This window comes from Triturus cristatus, chromosome 5_1, assembly GCF_964204655.1.
Source record: "Triturus cristatus chromosome 5_1, aTriCri1.1, whole genome shotgun sequence".
In the NCBI taxonomy this organism is placed as follows: domain Eukaryota; kingdom Metazoa; phylum Chordata; class Amphibia; order Caudata; family Salamandridae; genus Triturus; species Triturus cristatus.
In genome coordinates, this window is record NC_140587.1 from 216725798 (window position 1) to 216744957 (window position 19160).

The 19160-nt window shown below is 42.0% G+C and overlaps 2 protein-coding genes across 4 annotated transcripts in view; one reads left to right on the forward strand and one right to left on the reverse strand.

The window, feature by feature from the left end:
- CHRAC1 (chromatin accessibility complex subunit 1) overlaps positions 1-5829 on the reverse strand; it is a 61229-nt gene extending 55400 nt beyond the window's left edge. The window contains exon 1 of the mRNA XM_085604861.1: positions 5580-5829. Coding sequence (XP_085460987.1) covers positions 5580-5708 — 129 coding nt within the window. The 5' untranslated portion in view covers positions 5709-5829. The remainder of the gene's footprint in view (positions 1-5579) is intronic.
- Positions 5830-5939: 110 nt separating this feature from the next.
- The window catches only part of TRAPPC9 (trafficking protein particle complex subunit 9), a 2530995-nt gene continuing 2517774 nt past the window's right edge, over positions 5940-19160 (forward strand). The window contains exons 1-2 of one of the 3 annotated variants that reach the window (XM_085604860.1): positions 5940-6058; positions 6468-6567. The gene's annotated coding sequence lies outside the window, so the exon portion shown is untranslated. The other 2 variants (XM_085604858.1, XM_085604859.1) reach the window with 2 other exon arrangements.

The following is a 19160-nucleotide window of genomic DNA, read 5'->3' on the forward strand; positions in this document are numbered from 1 at the left end:
GGATTTGAGGCCCTACAGCTCAGAGTTGGTATCTCCCTAAAACACTGGTTATTGTATATTAAATTGACCAGTTGGTTGAAGGCTGTAAGACCAAGGATCTTATTGGCAGATGAATTTCCTATTATTGACCAGTTGGTTAAAGGGAGCGAGAAGATCAAGGTTTTTTATACCCTATTATGTGGAGAAATACAAGATGATCTGGAAAAAACAGAATCTGCTCTGGCTATAAAACTGGGAAATCCTGATATAGACTTAAATCTTGCCCTTCTTTTAAATAAGAAAATATTTCGCTCTACTAATTTGAGGGCACAGCATTACAAAACGTTGTTTAATTTAGATCATACGCCCGCAAAGTTATATGCCTGGGGTATAAGGGAAGACGATACGTGTCCTAGATGTAAGGTAGGCCAGGCAGATCTGTTTCATATGTTTTTTGAATGTGTGTCCTTGGTTGGAATTCAGAGGGAGATAGAAAAATTCTGGGAGGGGCTGTTAGGAAAAAAAATCCTTTTGTCATCCACCCTAATGATTTTAGGTATCGACAATAGATTAAAATTAGGAAAAACGGAGGAGGCTTTCGTGTTTATGTCTGTTGCTGTACTTCGGATATTAATTTCCGCGGGCTGGAAAGATACCGTAGCCCCCTCTTTTCAAATGTGGCTTTCTAGACTACTAGGTATGCATAATATAGAGATCTCTCTGTATGCACAGAAAGTGAAGAAAGTAGGGGACTTTGGGGAAAGTATTTGGGCTCCCATCACAAAGTGGAGGGAGGACGGAAATGCAGAGGAGGAGTGAAGGTAGAGGGTTTTTTTTTGTGTGTTGTTATTGTGTTAATGGGACCTCTGCTCCTTCTCTCGATATAGTGTTCCTGAATAGATAAAGGACTTGTGTTATTTATTCATGTTTAATTGGAAGTTCGAATCTTTACGCTGACATTTTGATTCAATGTGATATTATTATGTACATACTGCAAATAAAAAAAAATTAAAAAAAAAAAAAAAAAAGAAAAGGCATTTTTTTTATCGATCTATAACTTTTGACCCCGTAAGAATATTTTTTTTTTATTTCAAAGTATTTTATTAATTGTATAAGCAGATACATTAGCATTTCTGTTACGAGGTTAACCAAACGTAGTTTGTAGTGCAGTGATTTCATGTACTTTGAAATATATGTTTAGCTAATCCCCTCTACCTTGACTGGCTGGAAAATTAGGCAAAAGATAGAAAGAAAGAAGCAGGAAAGAAAGGGGCGAAAAGAGGATAGAAGAGAGGTTCTATAGCAATGAGCCTAATTGGACTTGTAGCCATGTGACAAGGCCGGCCTCCCCACTGGTTAGCTTGTGGCAAGATTGGTAGCCATGTAAGGCCCCCCCCACGCCTCTTCGGCCATGGTAGTAGTGTTACAACTCGCTCGCTCCACCGCCCACGAGGGGCGAGGGAATCGGAATGGTTTCAAGGGGGTTCGTAAGAGTCTAGGTACGTGTCGAGTGACTGCCACATCCCCCTGGTTGCTGGCCTCCAGGGTGAGTTCTGTAGAGCAATGTTATCTGCTCCACCCAGTTGACCCAGCCTTTGTATGTGGTCTTAGTTGTGTCTTTCCAGTTGGACAGGACCATTTTTACTGCCGCGGTCAGAAGCAGGTCTAGTAGGTCTATGTAATGCTCTGATCTTAATCCTGTGCTCATGAATGTGGTGGCGAGGGAGGAAAATTCAGCTGTTAGTGTGCAGCCCAGTGCTTTATTTATGAAACCAAAGATTTTCTCCCAGAACATTTTGAGTGTTGGGCAATAGTAGATAAGGTGTGCCAGGTCCCACTTTTCCTTGCTACAGTTCCAGCACAGATTGTCTTCATTGAGGCCTAGTGAGAATAATCGAGCAGGGATCCAGAAAGCCTTGTGGAGTAGCCAGAATTTTGTTTGTGATAGTACCGGGGAGATTTTTTTACGTGAGGCAGAGGTCCATAATATAGCCAGTTCTTGCTCATTAAGTGAGTTATTGCTTTGTTTTACCCAATAGTTAGTTGTCTTATCGTTAAGTTTGGTGGAGTTTGGGCGTAGAAGTTTGTAGAGGTGTGATACCTGGTGACCTAGTCTGTTGATTTTTGCCATGTACTGTGGGATTGACGGTTTGGCGGGTGATAGTTTGGCTTTGGATAGGGCTGTTTTGATTTTCAGGAAGTTGTAGAACTCAATGTCTGTTAGGTTATGTCTAGATTTCAGTACGGCAAACGTGGTGGGGTATCCCCCTTCTTCTAGTTGGACTCAGTGGGAGATGCATCTCTCTATCCTTGTGTTGAGGGCTTGGCATTTTCCCTTGTATCCGATCTTGCTATTGGCCCAGTGTAACTCCAGCTTCGATCCCTTTATGCTGTGCTCCATTCTCTTATCTATTCTTAGTAGAGCAATTTTTGTGTTTTTAAAAATGGAGCTGGAGGCGTGAAGATGCTTATTAGCTGTTAACAGCGCCATTGGGTTTAAATTGTTCAGTATGGCTCTCTCAACTTGTAGCCATACCGGTGTGTATCCGTGAGGATGTGATATCCAGTAAGCCCCTTGTTTTGCCAGAAATGCTGTTTGGAAGTTTCTAAAGTCTGCTAGATTTACCCCTCCCAGTTTTTTCTCCAGTCTTAGTTTTTTTATGCTTATCCGTGCTTTCTTCCCTCGCCATAGGAATGTAGTAATCAGATTATCTATTTTACGGTGGAAGTCATCTGTGAGTAGGAGTGGGAGCATGCTGATCAGGTAGTTGATCATTGGGGGTGGTGATCATTTTTATCGTTTCGATTCTGCCCCACCAAGTTATACATTTTGGGGACCAGGCCTCCAAGAGTTTTTCTAGCAATAGTTTCTCATTGTGGCCTAGTGTGCTCATGAGGTCGTTGCCAAAGTGTATACCTAGATATTTGATAAACCCAGTTTGCCAGGCCAGGCCCGATCCCCCTAGGATGTCCCTAGTGCAGTGGATGTTCGGGGGTTTGCATTCTGATTTATCCCTGTTGAGCTTATATCCTGAGTATATCTCTATGGTGTCTATCAGGGCCTCAATTGAGGTATTTGGTTGCTCCGTTACAATTAGAATGTAATCCGCGTATGCTAGCAGAAAAAGTGAGGGGGACAGTGGGCAGCCCTGTCTAGTGCCGCGTTGTAGCGCAAGTGGTTCGGAGAGTAATGATAATACGGGCTCTTGGGTACCCATACAGAGACATCACCTTCCGTATATACCCTTCACCTAAGTTGAAGGATTGCATGCACTGCTCCAGGAAGGTTCATGATACTCTGTCGAATGCCTTCTCAGCATCAAGGGTAATAGCTACAGCTGGCTCTGTTTTTTTGGCTGTATGTTCTAGTATGTGGCAGAGAAATCTGGTATAGTCGTTAGACATTCGGTCCTTTGGAAACCTACTTGGGAGTTGCTTATTAGGTTGGGTAGGACCACAAAGACATCCTCAAGGCCTTTCAAGAGTTATCAGGAACTGTATAAAAACAACCAGATCTTGGATCTGGAGGCGTGCACAAAATATCTCAACAGACTTGGTCTTCCACAGTTAACCAGTGTAGACGCACAGAGACTAGGGCACGAAATTAGCATTGCAGCGATTGAAATGGCGGTCAAATCTATGAAGGATAACAAAGCCCCAAGGCCGGATGGGTACACAGCCACCTTCTACAAGTCTTTTCTAGAGCAGCTGAAACCTACCATGAAGAGGGCGTTCAATCACTGTGCGGAGAATGGGTTCAGAGCACAAGTCCTTAAAAAAGAAGTGGGGGGGGACGCTGACATCACGACAGGAAGTGATGTCACGAAAGGTGGCTTGCACCATCAGACTCATTGCCTCCCCTCGCTCACCCCTTAGATGCGATTGCATCAGAGAAGCCAGCACGTGAGCAGCGTTCTGAATGAGCTCCGATCTCGCCCCAGAGAGGTCAAAGAGTGAATGTGTGGCTCCATTTGCTCCAGTTATCGAGCTCCAGGTAAAATAAGTGGGGGGGGGGAGGAGTGGGGGGAGCCGTCCACCCGCGTAGGACCCCGACTCAAGACCTGAATGGGTTGGTATCACAATCCATGTCGGAAGCCAACATAATAGTCACCCCAAGGAGGGCAAGGATCAGTTGTTACCGAAGAACTACAGACCCATATCCCTAATTAATGTGGACTGCAAAATATATGCAAAAATCCTAGCAACCAGACAAAATTCCATCCTACCCAACCTAATAAGCAACTCCCGTAAGAATATTTTGAATGAAAAAAAACTTGGCAATCAGCTTACTTAATGTTGTAACTTACATTTACCTGCTGCTCAGACAGAATGAGTGTGGCGTGGAATGTTGGATGGATGGAATGTTGGATGTCTGCGAGTGTCAGTTGGGTATGGGCTGAGAATCAGGACTGCTGCTCCTGGTGAGGTTTTCCTTGTTTTCCTATTAACTTAAATAAAAGAACCTAACTAATCTACGCTAGAAGTCCAGACCTCCTTTATGATTACAACATTTGGTTATGTGATATTTTGGTCAGAATGTAATGTGGTGTGAAATCTTTAGTATAGTTTCCGTGTGAGTTGTGATGTAGTATGGTGTGAAAGAATGTTCTTTTAATTATTCATTGTGTGCGAGATGAGATGTAGTATGCTGTGATAGGATGTTTCTTTTAGGCGAGTTTGGTGAGATGTAGTATGCTGTGACATGATGTAGTATGGTGTGATAGGATATTTATTTTATGTGAGTTTGATGAGATGTAGTATGCTGTGATAGGATGTTTCTTTTATGTGAGTTTGATGAGATGTGGTATGGTGTGACAGGTTGTGATGTGAGATGTTTATATTGTACTGCATTATTTGTTATTATTAGTGCATTGTATTCAATTTCTTGACTATATGTTATTTGCCATATTGTCATTATTTTAATTGTTTCATCTAATCTATTTCACAATGCATTTGTTCCCCGTAAAGAAGGGAGATATGTTGTAACTTACAATTACCTGCTGCTCAGCCAGAATGAGTGTGGCGTGGAATGTTGGATGGATGGAATGTTGGATGTCTGTGAGTGTCAGTTGGGTATGGGCGGAGCAGCAGGACAGCTGCTCCTGGTGGGGTTTCCCTTGTTTTCCTATTAACTTAAATAAAAGAACCTAACTAATCTACGCTAGAAGTCCGGACCTCCTTTATGATTACAACACTCAACTAATTTACGGAATACCAGGTTTTGCGACGATCAGTCCTACAGAAAAAAAGAGGTAAATGGAAGAACAAGAGATTTCTCATTTTAGCTCCCATGGTAAATTGCCCTCATATCTGCGTCCAATCCCCATTGAAGAATTGCACAGAGAGTATTGGAGTGAGTGATCTTTACCTCCCGAGGACAGTTTATCACTGTTTAGCCCATAATTAAAGTGGTTGACAAACGGTCAGATGCCCACCCTGACGCAGTCCAGAGTTTACGGTACACCCTCCTATTGTCTCCCACACACTTTCTCCAGCGCCTTGGACGCATCGTTTCTGGCCATCCCGTTACGAATCATATCTATAAACTTCAGGGGCCGTTCTACCTAACGTCCCGCCCCTCCCTCACCTGCCACTCTCACCGTGGCTTTTGTGGTGAGTAGCAACGCGTCCTGGTTGATGTTGGACACATCTGGGGAACTTTTCATGATGACACGAATGCGGGACATGGGGAGTGACATCAGCCGGTTCTCGCCACCGGTACCCGCCATCTTCTTCCTTTGACCAGTAAAGCGAGCAGGCGCAGTGCAGCGGTCGAAACATCACAGCTTAGCCAATCAGCAGAATACCGTGAGCATTGTGAGCTCATCAACACAATAGAACAAACTCTATGGGCTACAAGCTCGAGAGTTAAAACCCGTCACGTTATAAACTAGAGCGCTAACCGTTATCCGCGGCCATCTTTGGTTTGCTGAAACGTATGAATGGCCAACAGATAGGTTACACATGCAATATGGCGTCACAGAATTCGGGACTTGCGGCCTAGATTTCTGGAAGGGCTGGTGTTTTCAACCCGTAAACGAGGAAGAGTTGGTTTGTTTTGGTCTCTACAAATCCGGAAGTAAGAAATTGCGTACAGTTCTTTCAATGATGATAAAAGAGGAACATTGAAACTAAAAGGGGACTGAACGGACAACTATTGTGTAGGTTGCGTAAATCCTTGAGGCCGAATTTCACTGAAAGGAGCAAGTTTGCTCTGAAGTTTGGCATGCTGCGCGATAGAATGGACACACTGCTTAGTTGACGGCGAAGGAAAACATCAACGTTTTTGTGGATATTCTGATTGAATTCTGTACTTAGGATGTAATCAAATTGTGTACGTGCATTTTTATACATAGATTTAAAAGTACTTTGCAAACCTATTAAAATTAACTTTTGAGCAGTTCTTGCTCTAAATCCTATTTTTATGAACATTGTATCACACAGATTGAAATATATGTACCATTCAAAGATGGCTTCCTTTTTATCAGGTGATTGGTGCGAGAGACCTGTGCTGTCTGTTTAGGTCCGACGCGGGAGCAGCTGGTTTCTGCAGCCGGTGCTAGTGGATCGGAAGGGACAAGAACTGAGGTTGGTGAGATGCACACGCTAGACTCTCATGGACAGTTGCCCTTTACAAACATGGTGCTGTTTGGAGCTTTTGACAGTTGTTCTTTGATTGATTATTGAACTTCAACCTCAGCTGGCTCTGTATAGGATATAGCATTCCCTGCAGAATATTTGTAATGTTGAGGAGAACTTTGGCTTGGGGTTTGCATTATGCAGCAGCTTAATCTAGTTTGCACGTTTGGTTATTGGGGAGAACTTTGGCTTGGGGTTTGCCTTATACAGCAGCGTAATTTTGTTTGCACGTTTGTTTATTAAGCGCTTGAAATATGATTGATTTTGCTCTTTTTAATTGTTTTACATGCCGTTTCACCTTTATGTATTAAAATTATGTTTGTTGCATTATATTGGTGAGTACGATTCTTTTAAATCGAAGGCCTTTTTTTCTTTGGTATGCCTCATATAGTAAGGATGTGGACACAAGGTAGTGATTGGGACGAGTGGAATTAGGACTAGAAGTAATGAAGATTAACGGTACATAATCACGACGTTCTTCCTCAGTCACATACTTTTTTTTGTTAACATCTCTTTATTCATTTTTGTACGTTTATAGCACACATAGCAAGGTCTATTGTCTGGCTCATATGTGACTCCACTTGTTACATGTTCGAGAGCCATACATCACCGTGTTCAACAAACCCTTTTCTATAACACCAAACACTCGGTCCCAGGTATACGGCTATGATCTACATATAATTTACAATGCATATGCTTAGCAATGTTTACATTATTTTATTCCAAGATTATCATATGTGAGCAAGAGGAAAAAATAAAATAATCTTTTAGGGGCCTGGGAGTTGGGGGGAGTTGGGGGGGGGGGGAGAAAAAAGGAAAGCAATTTATATACGCCTACTCATTCTTCCTCATGACAGGAATAATGAATGTATCAATGATCCAAATTTACTTACACGCTCATTGAGGGCGTTCAACTGACTTTACTTCTAATTTAATCATGAGCACATCCACATGTGTGCCTTCTCGATTTTGGATACGCTTTAGCATGTCTGTTTTCACCTCTAGCCCATTTTTTAACATCCTTCTTCTATAAGTTATTTAGCAAGTCATTACTATTCTTTTTACAATAATAAGGTAAACACATTGTTGTAGTTCAATAATCCAGTTACCAAACATAGATGTTGTAGATGTTTTATTAAGAGCATAGGAATAGCGTTGGTATCCCCTCAGCAGCCAGCATACATCTGCCAGGCAAGGAACACCACAATGATGCTCCCCATAGCAACAATAGAACACACAATAGAATCCCCCCTTTTAAAGTGCCATACCATACCTAAATTGTAGCATGTAGTAATAACCAAACATAACATATCCTCTTCCCTTAACCTATTTATATTTAGAACAATAAAGTGCATCAGCACTTCAACCAAACATAACATATATCCTCTTCCCTTAACATATTTATATTAATAACCATAAAGTGCATTAGCACTTCAACAAAACAAACACGTGTCTATTTATTTTCACATACATAATCTACAACCCATGCCTATTTATCCCCACATACATAATCTTGTAAGTACCTAGGTGGACACCTGGATCTCTGTAAAGCAGCTCTATTATTGATATTATCACCATGATCTCCTGTGACCATGGGTGATTGTCTATTACACATTTCACCATCACTGATAAGAAGATATGGATTAAGATCACTATCTTGTCCACACTCCACCTCTCTGTCCAAACCTGATTTTTTTTTGTATAAAGCCACCCTTCTCAAATTCCAATTCTCCCCATTGTATAATGTGACATGTCTACTATGCACAATTCTCACCTTATACGGGCCGTGAAATTTTGTAAAACCAGCCCCTAAGCGTCCTGGTTTAACTTTAACCCAATCATTGGGTTTAATAGATGTTCCAAGTGGAAGTGACTTATCATCTTTTAATTTATCATAATCCAAATTGGCCAAACCCATACACTCCTTCATCCATGCTGGAATTAATTTGGTACTAGCAGTATGTCCTCTCATAACAGCCATTTGGATGACCCCCTTCACCATGCGATTGGCCCTTTCCACCACACCATTCCCCTGTGGATTGTAGAAAGATGTTCTTGTGTGCACAATCCCACACAATTTCAAATAAGATGTCATTTCTGCAGAAGTCAGCTGTGTACCATTGTCAGTGATTAACTTTACCGGGTATCCTTCCTCCCTAAAAATATTAGCCAAAACCTTGATAGTACTACCTGTGGTAATTTCTTTTACAAACTCTACACTCAACCACTTTGACATCACATCAATTACAACCACTCCAAACCTCAATTCTGGACCTAACCCAACAAATGGACCAATAAAGTCTAAGCAAATAGTATGCCAAGGTAGATCAGGAACCCCAATTTTGCCAAAATCACATTGGTTACCGACTCTCAACCTTTTCTCACTCTCCATGCACTCACCACACCTCTCAACCCAATCAGACACTTGTTGGTCCATTGCCGGCCACCAAAAGTGCTCCCTTAACCTTTTCTTTGTGAGTGTCTGACCCATATGACACTCATGAGCCAACTTAAACAAAGCAAACCAATTCTTGTGGAGGAATACATTTATCATCTTTCATGATAATGTTCCCCTCCTTATCAAATATGGACAATTCCTCCAAAACCTTCAAGAAAGGTCTCACACCCATCGGAAGGGTACTCTCCCTTCTGCTCCCTTTGACGATTAGCTCCTTAACCGCCTGAAGTACCTCATCCTTTAACATACTTGCATTCCATCGGTCCTTATCAATCGCTCTGCCACACATTTCTACCAACTCATCCACTGCTGCAACCGCATCTTCGCATTGAAATGCCTCCACCTTTGCTTTGTCTATCTCATCCCACGGTAGTGGAAGTCTAGATAACCCATCAGCTTGACTATTCCTCCAACCCGCAATATATTCAACCTTGTACACATACTCTTGTAAACGTGCAGCCATTCTGGCCAACCTTGCTGACCCTTTCCCTGCCCCACCAGGGGACAAGATCTTCACTAAAGGTTTGTGATCAGTTTGTAAGGTAAAATGAAAACCCCACAAATACGTGCGAAAATATTCTGCTCCCCATTCTGCCGCCAGAGCCTCTCTTTCAATTACAGAGTAATTCCTTTCAGAGTTAGTAAGCGTCCTTGAAGCAAATGCTACAGTCTTGGGACCAGACGTATGGACTTGTGCCAACACAGCACCTATACCTACTGCACTAGCATCTACAGTAAGGATCGACCTCAACCTGGTGTCAAATGGGGTCAAAATTCCAGCCTCACAAATTTCCTTCTTGATCTTCTCAAAAGTCTCTTGTTGTTCCAAGTCCAACACAAATTTTACCCCGTTCCTAAGGAGTATTTTAATTCTTTCTGTTTTTTCCGCAAAATTGTGCACAAATTTTGCATAGTACTCTATAAGCCCTAAAAATGATCTAAGCTTATCTTTGTCTATGGGTGATGGAGCCTTTCTTATCGCCTCCAATAAGTCTCGTTTTGGTTTCACCCCTTCACTGGATAAAGTATACCCTAGATACTCTACCTCTTCTACCGCAAATTTACATTTCTCTTTTTTAAGTGTCAAACCAGCATTATCCATTTTTGATAACACTTCTTTTAAAACCAGATCATGACGTTCCTTCGTATCCCCAAATACCAAAACATCATCTTGGAAATAAACCACGTTCCTTATATCTTTCAAAACCGACCCCATCATGCGTTGGAACACCCCGGCCGCAGACGCCAAACCGAAAGGCATTCTTGTAAATTGAAATATGCCCTCCGTAGTAATGAATGCTGTTAGTGGCTTTGACTCTGTATGCAGTTTAATCTGATGATACGCACTACGTAGGTCAAGTTTTGAGAAATATTTTCCCCCTTTTAACATTAGAATGAGTTCATTTATGTTTGCTAATGGATAGTTATCAACTACAATGTTTTGATTGAGTGTGCGCAAGTCCACACAGAACCTGTAACTACCATCAGGTTTGCCCGTGATTACAACAGGCGAAATCCAACTTGACGTCTCAGTTTGTTCTATTATACCTTGTTCCACCATTTCACACAACATTCGCTTGACCTCTTCCCTAGCAATGATCGGAACTTTTCTGACTTTGTGTTGCATTGGTATTGCATCAGGTTTAAGTATAATCTTATGAACATAACCCTTGAGTTCGCCTATATCATCTGAAAACACATTACTCATTCCCTCTATGATTGTATCTGTTGTAATCTCATCAACCACCATCACCTGGTTTACAGCCCTTGGGTTGATAATTATGTGTAGATCGTATTGGTGTACCCATCCCAATATTGGTGGTCCACTGTGTGCTACATACACCTTCCCTTTTATGCATCTATCCTGAAAATTGATGTCCACAAACATATATCCTATGATATCTATTTTCTCCCCTTGATATCCTCCTGGATTGATATCCTTAGGAAGTAACTCTTGATTCGGCCAATGCTGTTCAAACAAAATACGAGGAATGATTGTCCAGAATGATCCTGAATCAACCATTAATTCCACCTCTTTCCCATATATAACAAACGTGGCCTTGGGTCTTACCCTCCTTCCAACTGGATCTGCTATATTCTCATCTTCTACACACAAAATTTTATTGACACCTTCCACCTCACATAATGCTGTTATATTTCCCACCTCACTTTGTACTACCGATATTTTGGGTTTGTATGTTTTACACATCTTGTAAAAATGACCTTTTCGACCACATTTTTTGCACTCCTTGTCAATGGCATAACACCTCTTATAGTCACTTGTGTGGTATGTACTACCACACCTGGTACACATCTTCTCATGTGTCTTATTATTATCCACATTAGTGCCAGTGTTATTGCTATACCTCTTCCCAGATACTCCCTTCTTTTCATTGCTTTCACTATTTTTGCTAGTACTCAGCGCTGCTACATCATCTTTACTTATGCACGTTACAGCTGTGGTACTCTCTTTTTTCTTCTCTAATTCTTTCATACAAGATTCCGATTGCTCCACTACCTTAGCAATATCGATAGCATTCATGAGTGTGGGGTTCTTTGCAGCCCATAATCTTTCCTGCATTTTTTTGTTGCAGCATTGTACGATAAATTGATCTCTAATCATCTCTTCTCTCATATTTCCAAATTGACAATCTAGAGCTAATTCACGCAAACGTGTTACAAATTGATCAATGGTTTCATCCTGTCTCTGTGGTTGTGTGTAGAATTTATGCCTACACATCACTATGTTTCTTTCTTTGGCATATTGTTTCCTTAACCTCTCTTTTGCCTCTAAATAAACATTTGCTATAGCCCTTCCTTCCACGTCCACTCCAGCTGGTAAACATTTAAATGCATGTTGCCCCTCCTTTCCTAGTGTACTTAGTAATAACGCTTTTTTCCTTGAGGCACTGAATTCTTTACCATCTAAAGCCTCAATATAGTTTTCAAATATCTCAATCCATTCTTCCCACTCTATGGGAGGATCACCTGGTTGTTGGAGAAATAAAGGTGGAGCTATCACATTAATGCTTTCCATACTTCAATAGCTGCTTTCCCCCTTTTTTTTAAATAAAAAACAAACAAACCCCCAGATGAACTTTAGAACAATCAACAGCACACTATCTTATTAAATAGTCTTTACAGTTAATTCTATGCGTTATAGCAACAGGCATACAGTCACTAATCTCAAAGTGTGAAACAATTCATGTATTTCACTATAGGAATTCTACCGCTCGAAACAGTAGTCCGCCTCAATCCACCGCGTTGAACGTAGGTGTCTGCTTCAATTGAAACCGCAACGATCTGTCTATTTCCTTGCGCTTGCGTTGGTTACCACGGCAACCTCATGCCTTAATCAACATGGCTGCCGTTTACATCACCACGCATGCGTCAATCACGTCGATCGTCAACACGCTACACGTTCATCCGCTCTCACTGTAGATACGCTCGATCTTCGAAGGTTGGTCGGCTTCGTTCGTGAAGATCGTGGAGGTATCACGCGATGAAAGTTCAACAATGGCAAACGTCACGAAGTGATCGCGTGGAGTTGTTATTGTACGAAAAAGGTAACAGTTGCCTTCACCGTTCAATACTGTCGCCGATTTCACAAATTTGCCATATCACTGTAATGATGAAGATAAAGACGCAATCTCCAGATATATGAATAAGGCTTTATTCATTTAACTCCACCCAACACACACGGAGCGTCCTCCCAGGCAGGCGATGAACGGCAACTGTCCTACCGACATCGAATCCCCGCCCGCGGACACTCCATGCATCCAACTACATTCGAACAAATACAAACTACATCGCGCGCTAACCGCGCGATGCTACACAAGTCCACCACTACACCACCTTCCCCCTTTTAAAAACACAAAACAAAATGTATTTAACATTTACAGTAAAATCCTAATATCTAATAAAACCCTCAAATTTCTTGGGTAATTTCAGCGTCCGACCCCTAGAGGTACAGGCACTAGAATTATGACATGATGTGGAAGAAACAGATTGGGTGTTAATGACTGACCCATGCTCAACACTTTGTGTTAAAACAGGTGGAACCGAACCCGCGGCTTCCTTCCCTGAATCTAACCACTGTTCCCACTCTGAATCATCTTCCACTTTCTTGTGATTATCGTGTATGATTTCCGCTTGACGCGGGGAAACTTTAACTAGATGCCTTTTATTCCACCAAACTTTGTTACCTACAAAAGCAGCCCCCTTACTGACTTTAAGCACCTGTTCAGGAGTAAGAAATTTCGATTCCCCTTTCCTTACAAAGTTTGGGTTCTTGATCAACACCCAATCTCCAACCAGCACATCCATGCAATGCAAGTTACATTTTTTATCAAACACATTTTTCATCACGACCTGTTTTGACTTTACCCTCTCCGCAATTTCATTAAAGTTGACCTTATTTTCACCAGAAATCTTCTGTAGCCAAGAAGGAAAAAGAACTGTGTGGGCTTCTCTACCCCTTAATAAAGTGAAAGGAGCTACGCCAGTAGTACAATGTGGGGAAGTATTGTAATTCCAAATCTTTTGTTCAACAAAGGATGTCACATCTATCCCAGAAGCAAGTGCTGATTGAATGCCCTCTTTCAGAACCTTATTACCACGCTCAACCAACCCGTTGGATGTAGGGGAATATAATGCAACCTTCAAATGTTTGACATCGGAATCCTTTAAAAATGAACACATTCTCTCTGAAACGAAGTGTGTGCCATTATCGGTAACTATCGTTTCCGGAAAACCCTCCAAATGAAAAATTTTCCTCAAAAAATTGATAGTTGCATCAGTGTCCGGAGATGCCACAAAACTATGATACATCCATTTCGAAAAATAGTCTACCGCTAAAATCACATACCTTTCGTCTCGATTAAGAATAGAATAAGGACCTGAAAAATCAAGACCAATTTTTTCCCACGGACTACCTGGAAACTCTGTGGGGTGTAGAGGAGATTTGATGGTGCGCCAATGCTTGTCTGATAGCAAACAGACGGAACAGCAATCAATCATCTTTTTGACTTGGGTATCTAATGATGGCCACCAGTAATGCTGCTTGATTTTCATTATGGTTTTAGTCACCCCTAAATGTCCCAGATGCGCCTCGTTGATAATTGAGGGCCGAAGGGAGGTCGGAGGAACAAATTTGTCACTGCGCCGAACAATCTTATTTTCCACCGAAAGTTCAGCAGCAACCTGAGCAAACACACGCAGTTCCCCAGACAAGCACCTAGCATCAGGCCAAAAATGAGAGGAATACTCTACCACTTTCTGTAAAACCAAATCTTTTTCGCTCGGATTCAGATAGAGCAGACTTATATTCTTGAATTGCGTCCACAATAGCTACGCATTCAATCTCTTCAGGGACCGAATCTTCGTCATCATCTTTGTGCATTAATAATCTAGACAAACAGTCAGCACGAAAATTCTTACCGCCCTGTATGTACTTGATCTCAAAACAAAACTCTTGTAGTTTGGACACCAATCTCATTAATCTCGCGGACATGCTAGGTGAATTTACTTTACTAAAAATGTAAACGAGCGGTTTATGGTCCGTAACCAACTCAAACTTACGTCCCCAAATATACATTCTGAACTTGTGAACAGCCCATACGCATGCCAGTGCCTCCCTCTCGATGGTACTGTACTGTTGCTCAAACGATTTCAAGGAACGCGAGGCAAACGCTACAGTCTGTTCTTGACCCTCTACTTTCTGACTGAGAATTGCCCCGAGCCCATGGATACTAGCATCTACTGTTATACAAGAGAGACAGTCATCTCTGAAAGCGTGTAACGCCTGAGCTGCCACCACCATTTTTTTTACATCTTCAAAACACTTGTCTAACTCAGTAGACCAATTGAAACTCTGTCCCTTCCTAAGCAGTGTGCGCAAAGGTTCTACAGCTTGGGCATAGCAAGGTACGAACCTAGCATAATATTCAGCTAGCCCAAGAAAGGAACGTAAGGCATCCTTGTTTAAAGGAGGCTTAGCGTCCTCAATAGCTCTGATTACAGAGAACTTGGGTTTAATTCCAAAACTTGATATGGAGTGACCCAAATAATCCAGTTCCTGTACGGCGAATTTGCACTTGTCCGCACGGACGGTCATGTTTCTAGACTTCAGGATAGAAAGTACTCTCCCCAAAATGACATTATGGTCATTCACAGATTTTGCGAAAATTAAAATGTCGTCCAAGTAAGCTTGAACTCCCTCAACGTTACGAAAAAGGGTATCCATAAGCTTCTGGAAAACGCTGCCAGCGGAGACAAGACCGAACGGTAAACGTAAGAACTTGAATGCCCCGAATGGGGTGACGAAAGTTGTTAGCTCTTGCGAGTCTTTCGTCAACGCTACCTGATGGTACGCCGATCTTAAATCTATCAATGAAAACCATCTGGCCCCCCCGAGATTCGCTAACAACTCGTGAATCTTCGGCAGCGGGTGGCAATCCACAATAACATTTTTATTTAGCGCGCGCAAGTCGGCACAGAGTCTAATCGCCGGATTTCTTGCGTGCTACCACAATGGGAGCCACCCACTGTGAAGAGTCGGTAGCCTCAATAATCCCTTGATCACATAGATTTTGTAAAGTATGCTTCAATTCGTCCTTGACACTCAAAGGAACAGAGCGTACTTTATGCGTGACTGGCTGGGCACCGGGAACTAATCTGATGTGATGTTCAAATCCTTTGACCAAACCCACTTTTTCGTTAAAAACCTCTTTAAACTCAGAAATTATTTTTTCTACTTGTACGTTCTCATGTATAGTGACAGGACACTCTAAACTACATACTGGAAGATCACCCACCTTAATTGGATTCTCATCCCCTGGGACTAAATATAGTCCTATCCGTGCTAAGTCTTTCCACCCAATGATGTTCTTCCCTTTCTCAGCAACATAGATTTTAGTCTCGGTTTCTCTCCCGAGACATTGTACAGTGCCCGTAAAATACCCAATCATATTAATATCTTTTTCCCCAAATGCCTTGGGATTTACGTCGGACTGTAGTAATTTAACCTGTCTTGTCCACAATTCGTAGAAAGTTGTGTCCCTTAAAATCGTAATGGGTGATCCTGAATCGGCCATTACCTGCAATGGGACACTATCAATAATAGCAGAACATAAAGGACCTTTTATACTGTTAGGTCCATTATCACAATCAAGTGTAACAATTACATTACTTAGCGAATTGCTGCATGTATCTATCTCATTGTCGATACTGTTCACATTGAGTGACCTTCGGGCATTCCTGCACACACCCTGGAAATGACCAACTTTTTTACAAATAACACAGCGTTTACCTATGGCAGGGCAACTTGGAGAATTACCTATGTGGAACTTGGACCCACATCTGTAACAGAACAATTGTTTCTTTTGAATGAATTTTACATTTCTATTTTTGACATTTATGGTACAAATAGGATTGTCTTGTTCTGCCTCAGCGGATGACACAACATTAATGCCGGTTTTAGCTGTTTCTAGCATGACTTTACTTGAGATCACGGAACGCTCGATACTCAGAGCTAATTCAGTAACCTCAGATAAAGAAGGATTTTTACAACCCAGAATTCTTTCCCTGATCTTTCGTGAAACACAATTAAAAACAAATTGGTCCCTGATGTAATTGTCAGTGAGTGATCCAAAACCACAAGTAGTAGCCAAAACCCTTAGTGCTGAAATGTATTCTTCGACCTTCTCTTCCTCTCCCTGTTTCCTTTTGTAGAATTTATGACGCTCCAACATAATATTTGGCTCATCAGAAAACTGTTTTTTTAGCCGAGCGACGGCTTCTACATATACGTTCCATTCGTTGTCCCCAGAACTGGATGCCGGAGCAGGAACAGGGTCATTACTATCGAAAATCCTTTGCATCGCTGGCAATTGAGCAGGTGCACGGCAATTTGAAAACAAATAAATAAATAAAGCGTGCGCGTCGCTGAATAAAATGAGTGGGCTTCAGACGCGCTGTGCTTGTTGCCGGTAATCCCAATTCCAATGCTCCCAATACAAGATGGCGTCACGTCGCGTGATGACGTTGATCCGCCGAGTGACGTCTGGAGGCTGAGCGCGCACCGGCTGGGTGCTCCGCACAAATTACAAGGCAAAGACCACGTACCTCCTTGTACCCTCACCACACAGGCGGCGCAGGTCAGCGTTTCTTGACTTGTCACGCGATTCTGCAGCTCCTGCTTCGAAGACGGCGAAAGGATACAGGTACGATAGTTTATTCGTAAAATTCGGAAATCCTCCTTTGCGTGGGTATGTGGGTGGAGTCACTCGTCGCCAAATGTAATGATGAAGATAAAGACGCAATCTCCAGATATATGAATAAGGCTTTATTCATTTAACTCCACCCAACACACACGGAGCGTCCTCCCAGGCAGGCGATGAACGGCAACTGTCCTACCGACATCGAATCCCCGCCCGCGGACACTCCATGCATCCAACTACATTCGAACAAATACAAACTACATCGCGCGCTAACCGCGCGATGCTACACAAGTCCACCACTACAATCACCCTTCTTTTCCTTCGTTACTCTTCCTAATTCCAGTGTCAATAACGATTCTGACGATTTTTCCACACGGTGCAGTCTTTTCCTTCAGTTTAACGATCTTTCAACAAAGTGCTCCTTCGGGTTACAGGCAATTGAACTATTATTTCATCAACAGCCACTGTTTCCTTCCTTTAAAGACAATCTTCACTGTCCTTTCGCTCGCTTTTTTGTGTTAGGTCGATTCCTAAACACCTTTGTGAGTCCTTTTCACCAAGCTGCTACTTCCTCTCTGCTCCTACATCTACTTCTTCTACTTCCTACTTGCTGGCTCCTTCAATAATCGTCGCCATTTGTTGTAATTCAATAATCCAGTCACCAAACATAGATGTTGTTCCAAGTTGTAGATGTTTTATTAAGAGCATAGGAATAGTGTTGGTATCCCCTCAGCAGCCAGCATACATCTGCCAGGCAAGGAACACCACAATGATGCTCCCCATAGCAACGTTAGAACACACAATAGAATCCCCCCATTTAAAGTGCCATACCATACCTAAATTGTAGCATGTAGTAATAACCAAACATAACACACATTTATATATATTTAGTTTTTTCAATTACAAGATGTAGTACTAGGAGGTTGAATATTATCTTCTTGTCTGTTATTTCCAACACTACTTAAGTATTTCCTCCCAATATTTTATAATAGCAGGGCATGCCCATACTGTATGGTAGAAGTCTGCATCTGCTGCTCTATACTTAGGACCTTCCTAGTTCGCTCCCTAAATGACTAATGCATTTGTGTGAAAAGTATATATGATGGAGGTAGTTTAACTGAGTGTACTTCAACCATGGGTTTGTGGAAACGGTTATGGTGTAATCTAGACATTTTATCGATTGGCTTTCCAAAATGATGCAGCCAGCCTGCGTTTCCCATTTCAATTTCAGACTTCACTTTTCATGCAGGTTTTGTGATAGTACTGTGGTGTATAGTGTAATAATGATCTTTTTACTCAGTCCATGTGTGAGCAGATAATGCGTGCACGTAGAATAGTTCCAGTGGGTGTTCTGTCAAAAAGTGTCTGTCTTGAAATTGGTAAATCACTAGCACATTATCAAATATTCTTAGAGATCTCTGCTCATTGTTCAATTTGAGACGGTGTTTTCTGGTGCTTGGCACCAGCACTTAATTCTCAGCACCAGCTTTTATGACAGTCTGCCACATGGTGGCGCCATTGTCTTATTTTCAGATGTGCACAACAACTTTTGCTTAATCAGTCACTATACATTAAAAATGACTTTTACTTGCACCCACACCATTCTCATACCTTTGGGTGGCTGGAAAAGTCTGAACAGTCACACTTGTATGAGTGTGGGGGTTTGTAGTTGTGTTGGGTCTGTCATTGGCAGCACTGGCAGAGGCAATGGGTGGTCCAAGATGCAGTGGCCTCCAGAAAAGGGCCATGGCACTTACCCTTTTACAAATTAAGCACTATCGCTGGTCGAATACGTCCCCCCATTATCTTAGGGCCTGCTTCTAGACCAGTTTGTTATACTGTGCTTGTGATCTTGCGAAGCATGG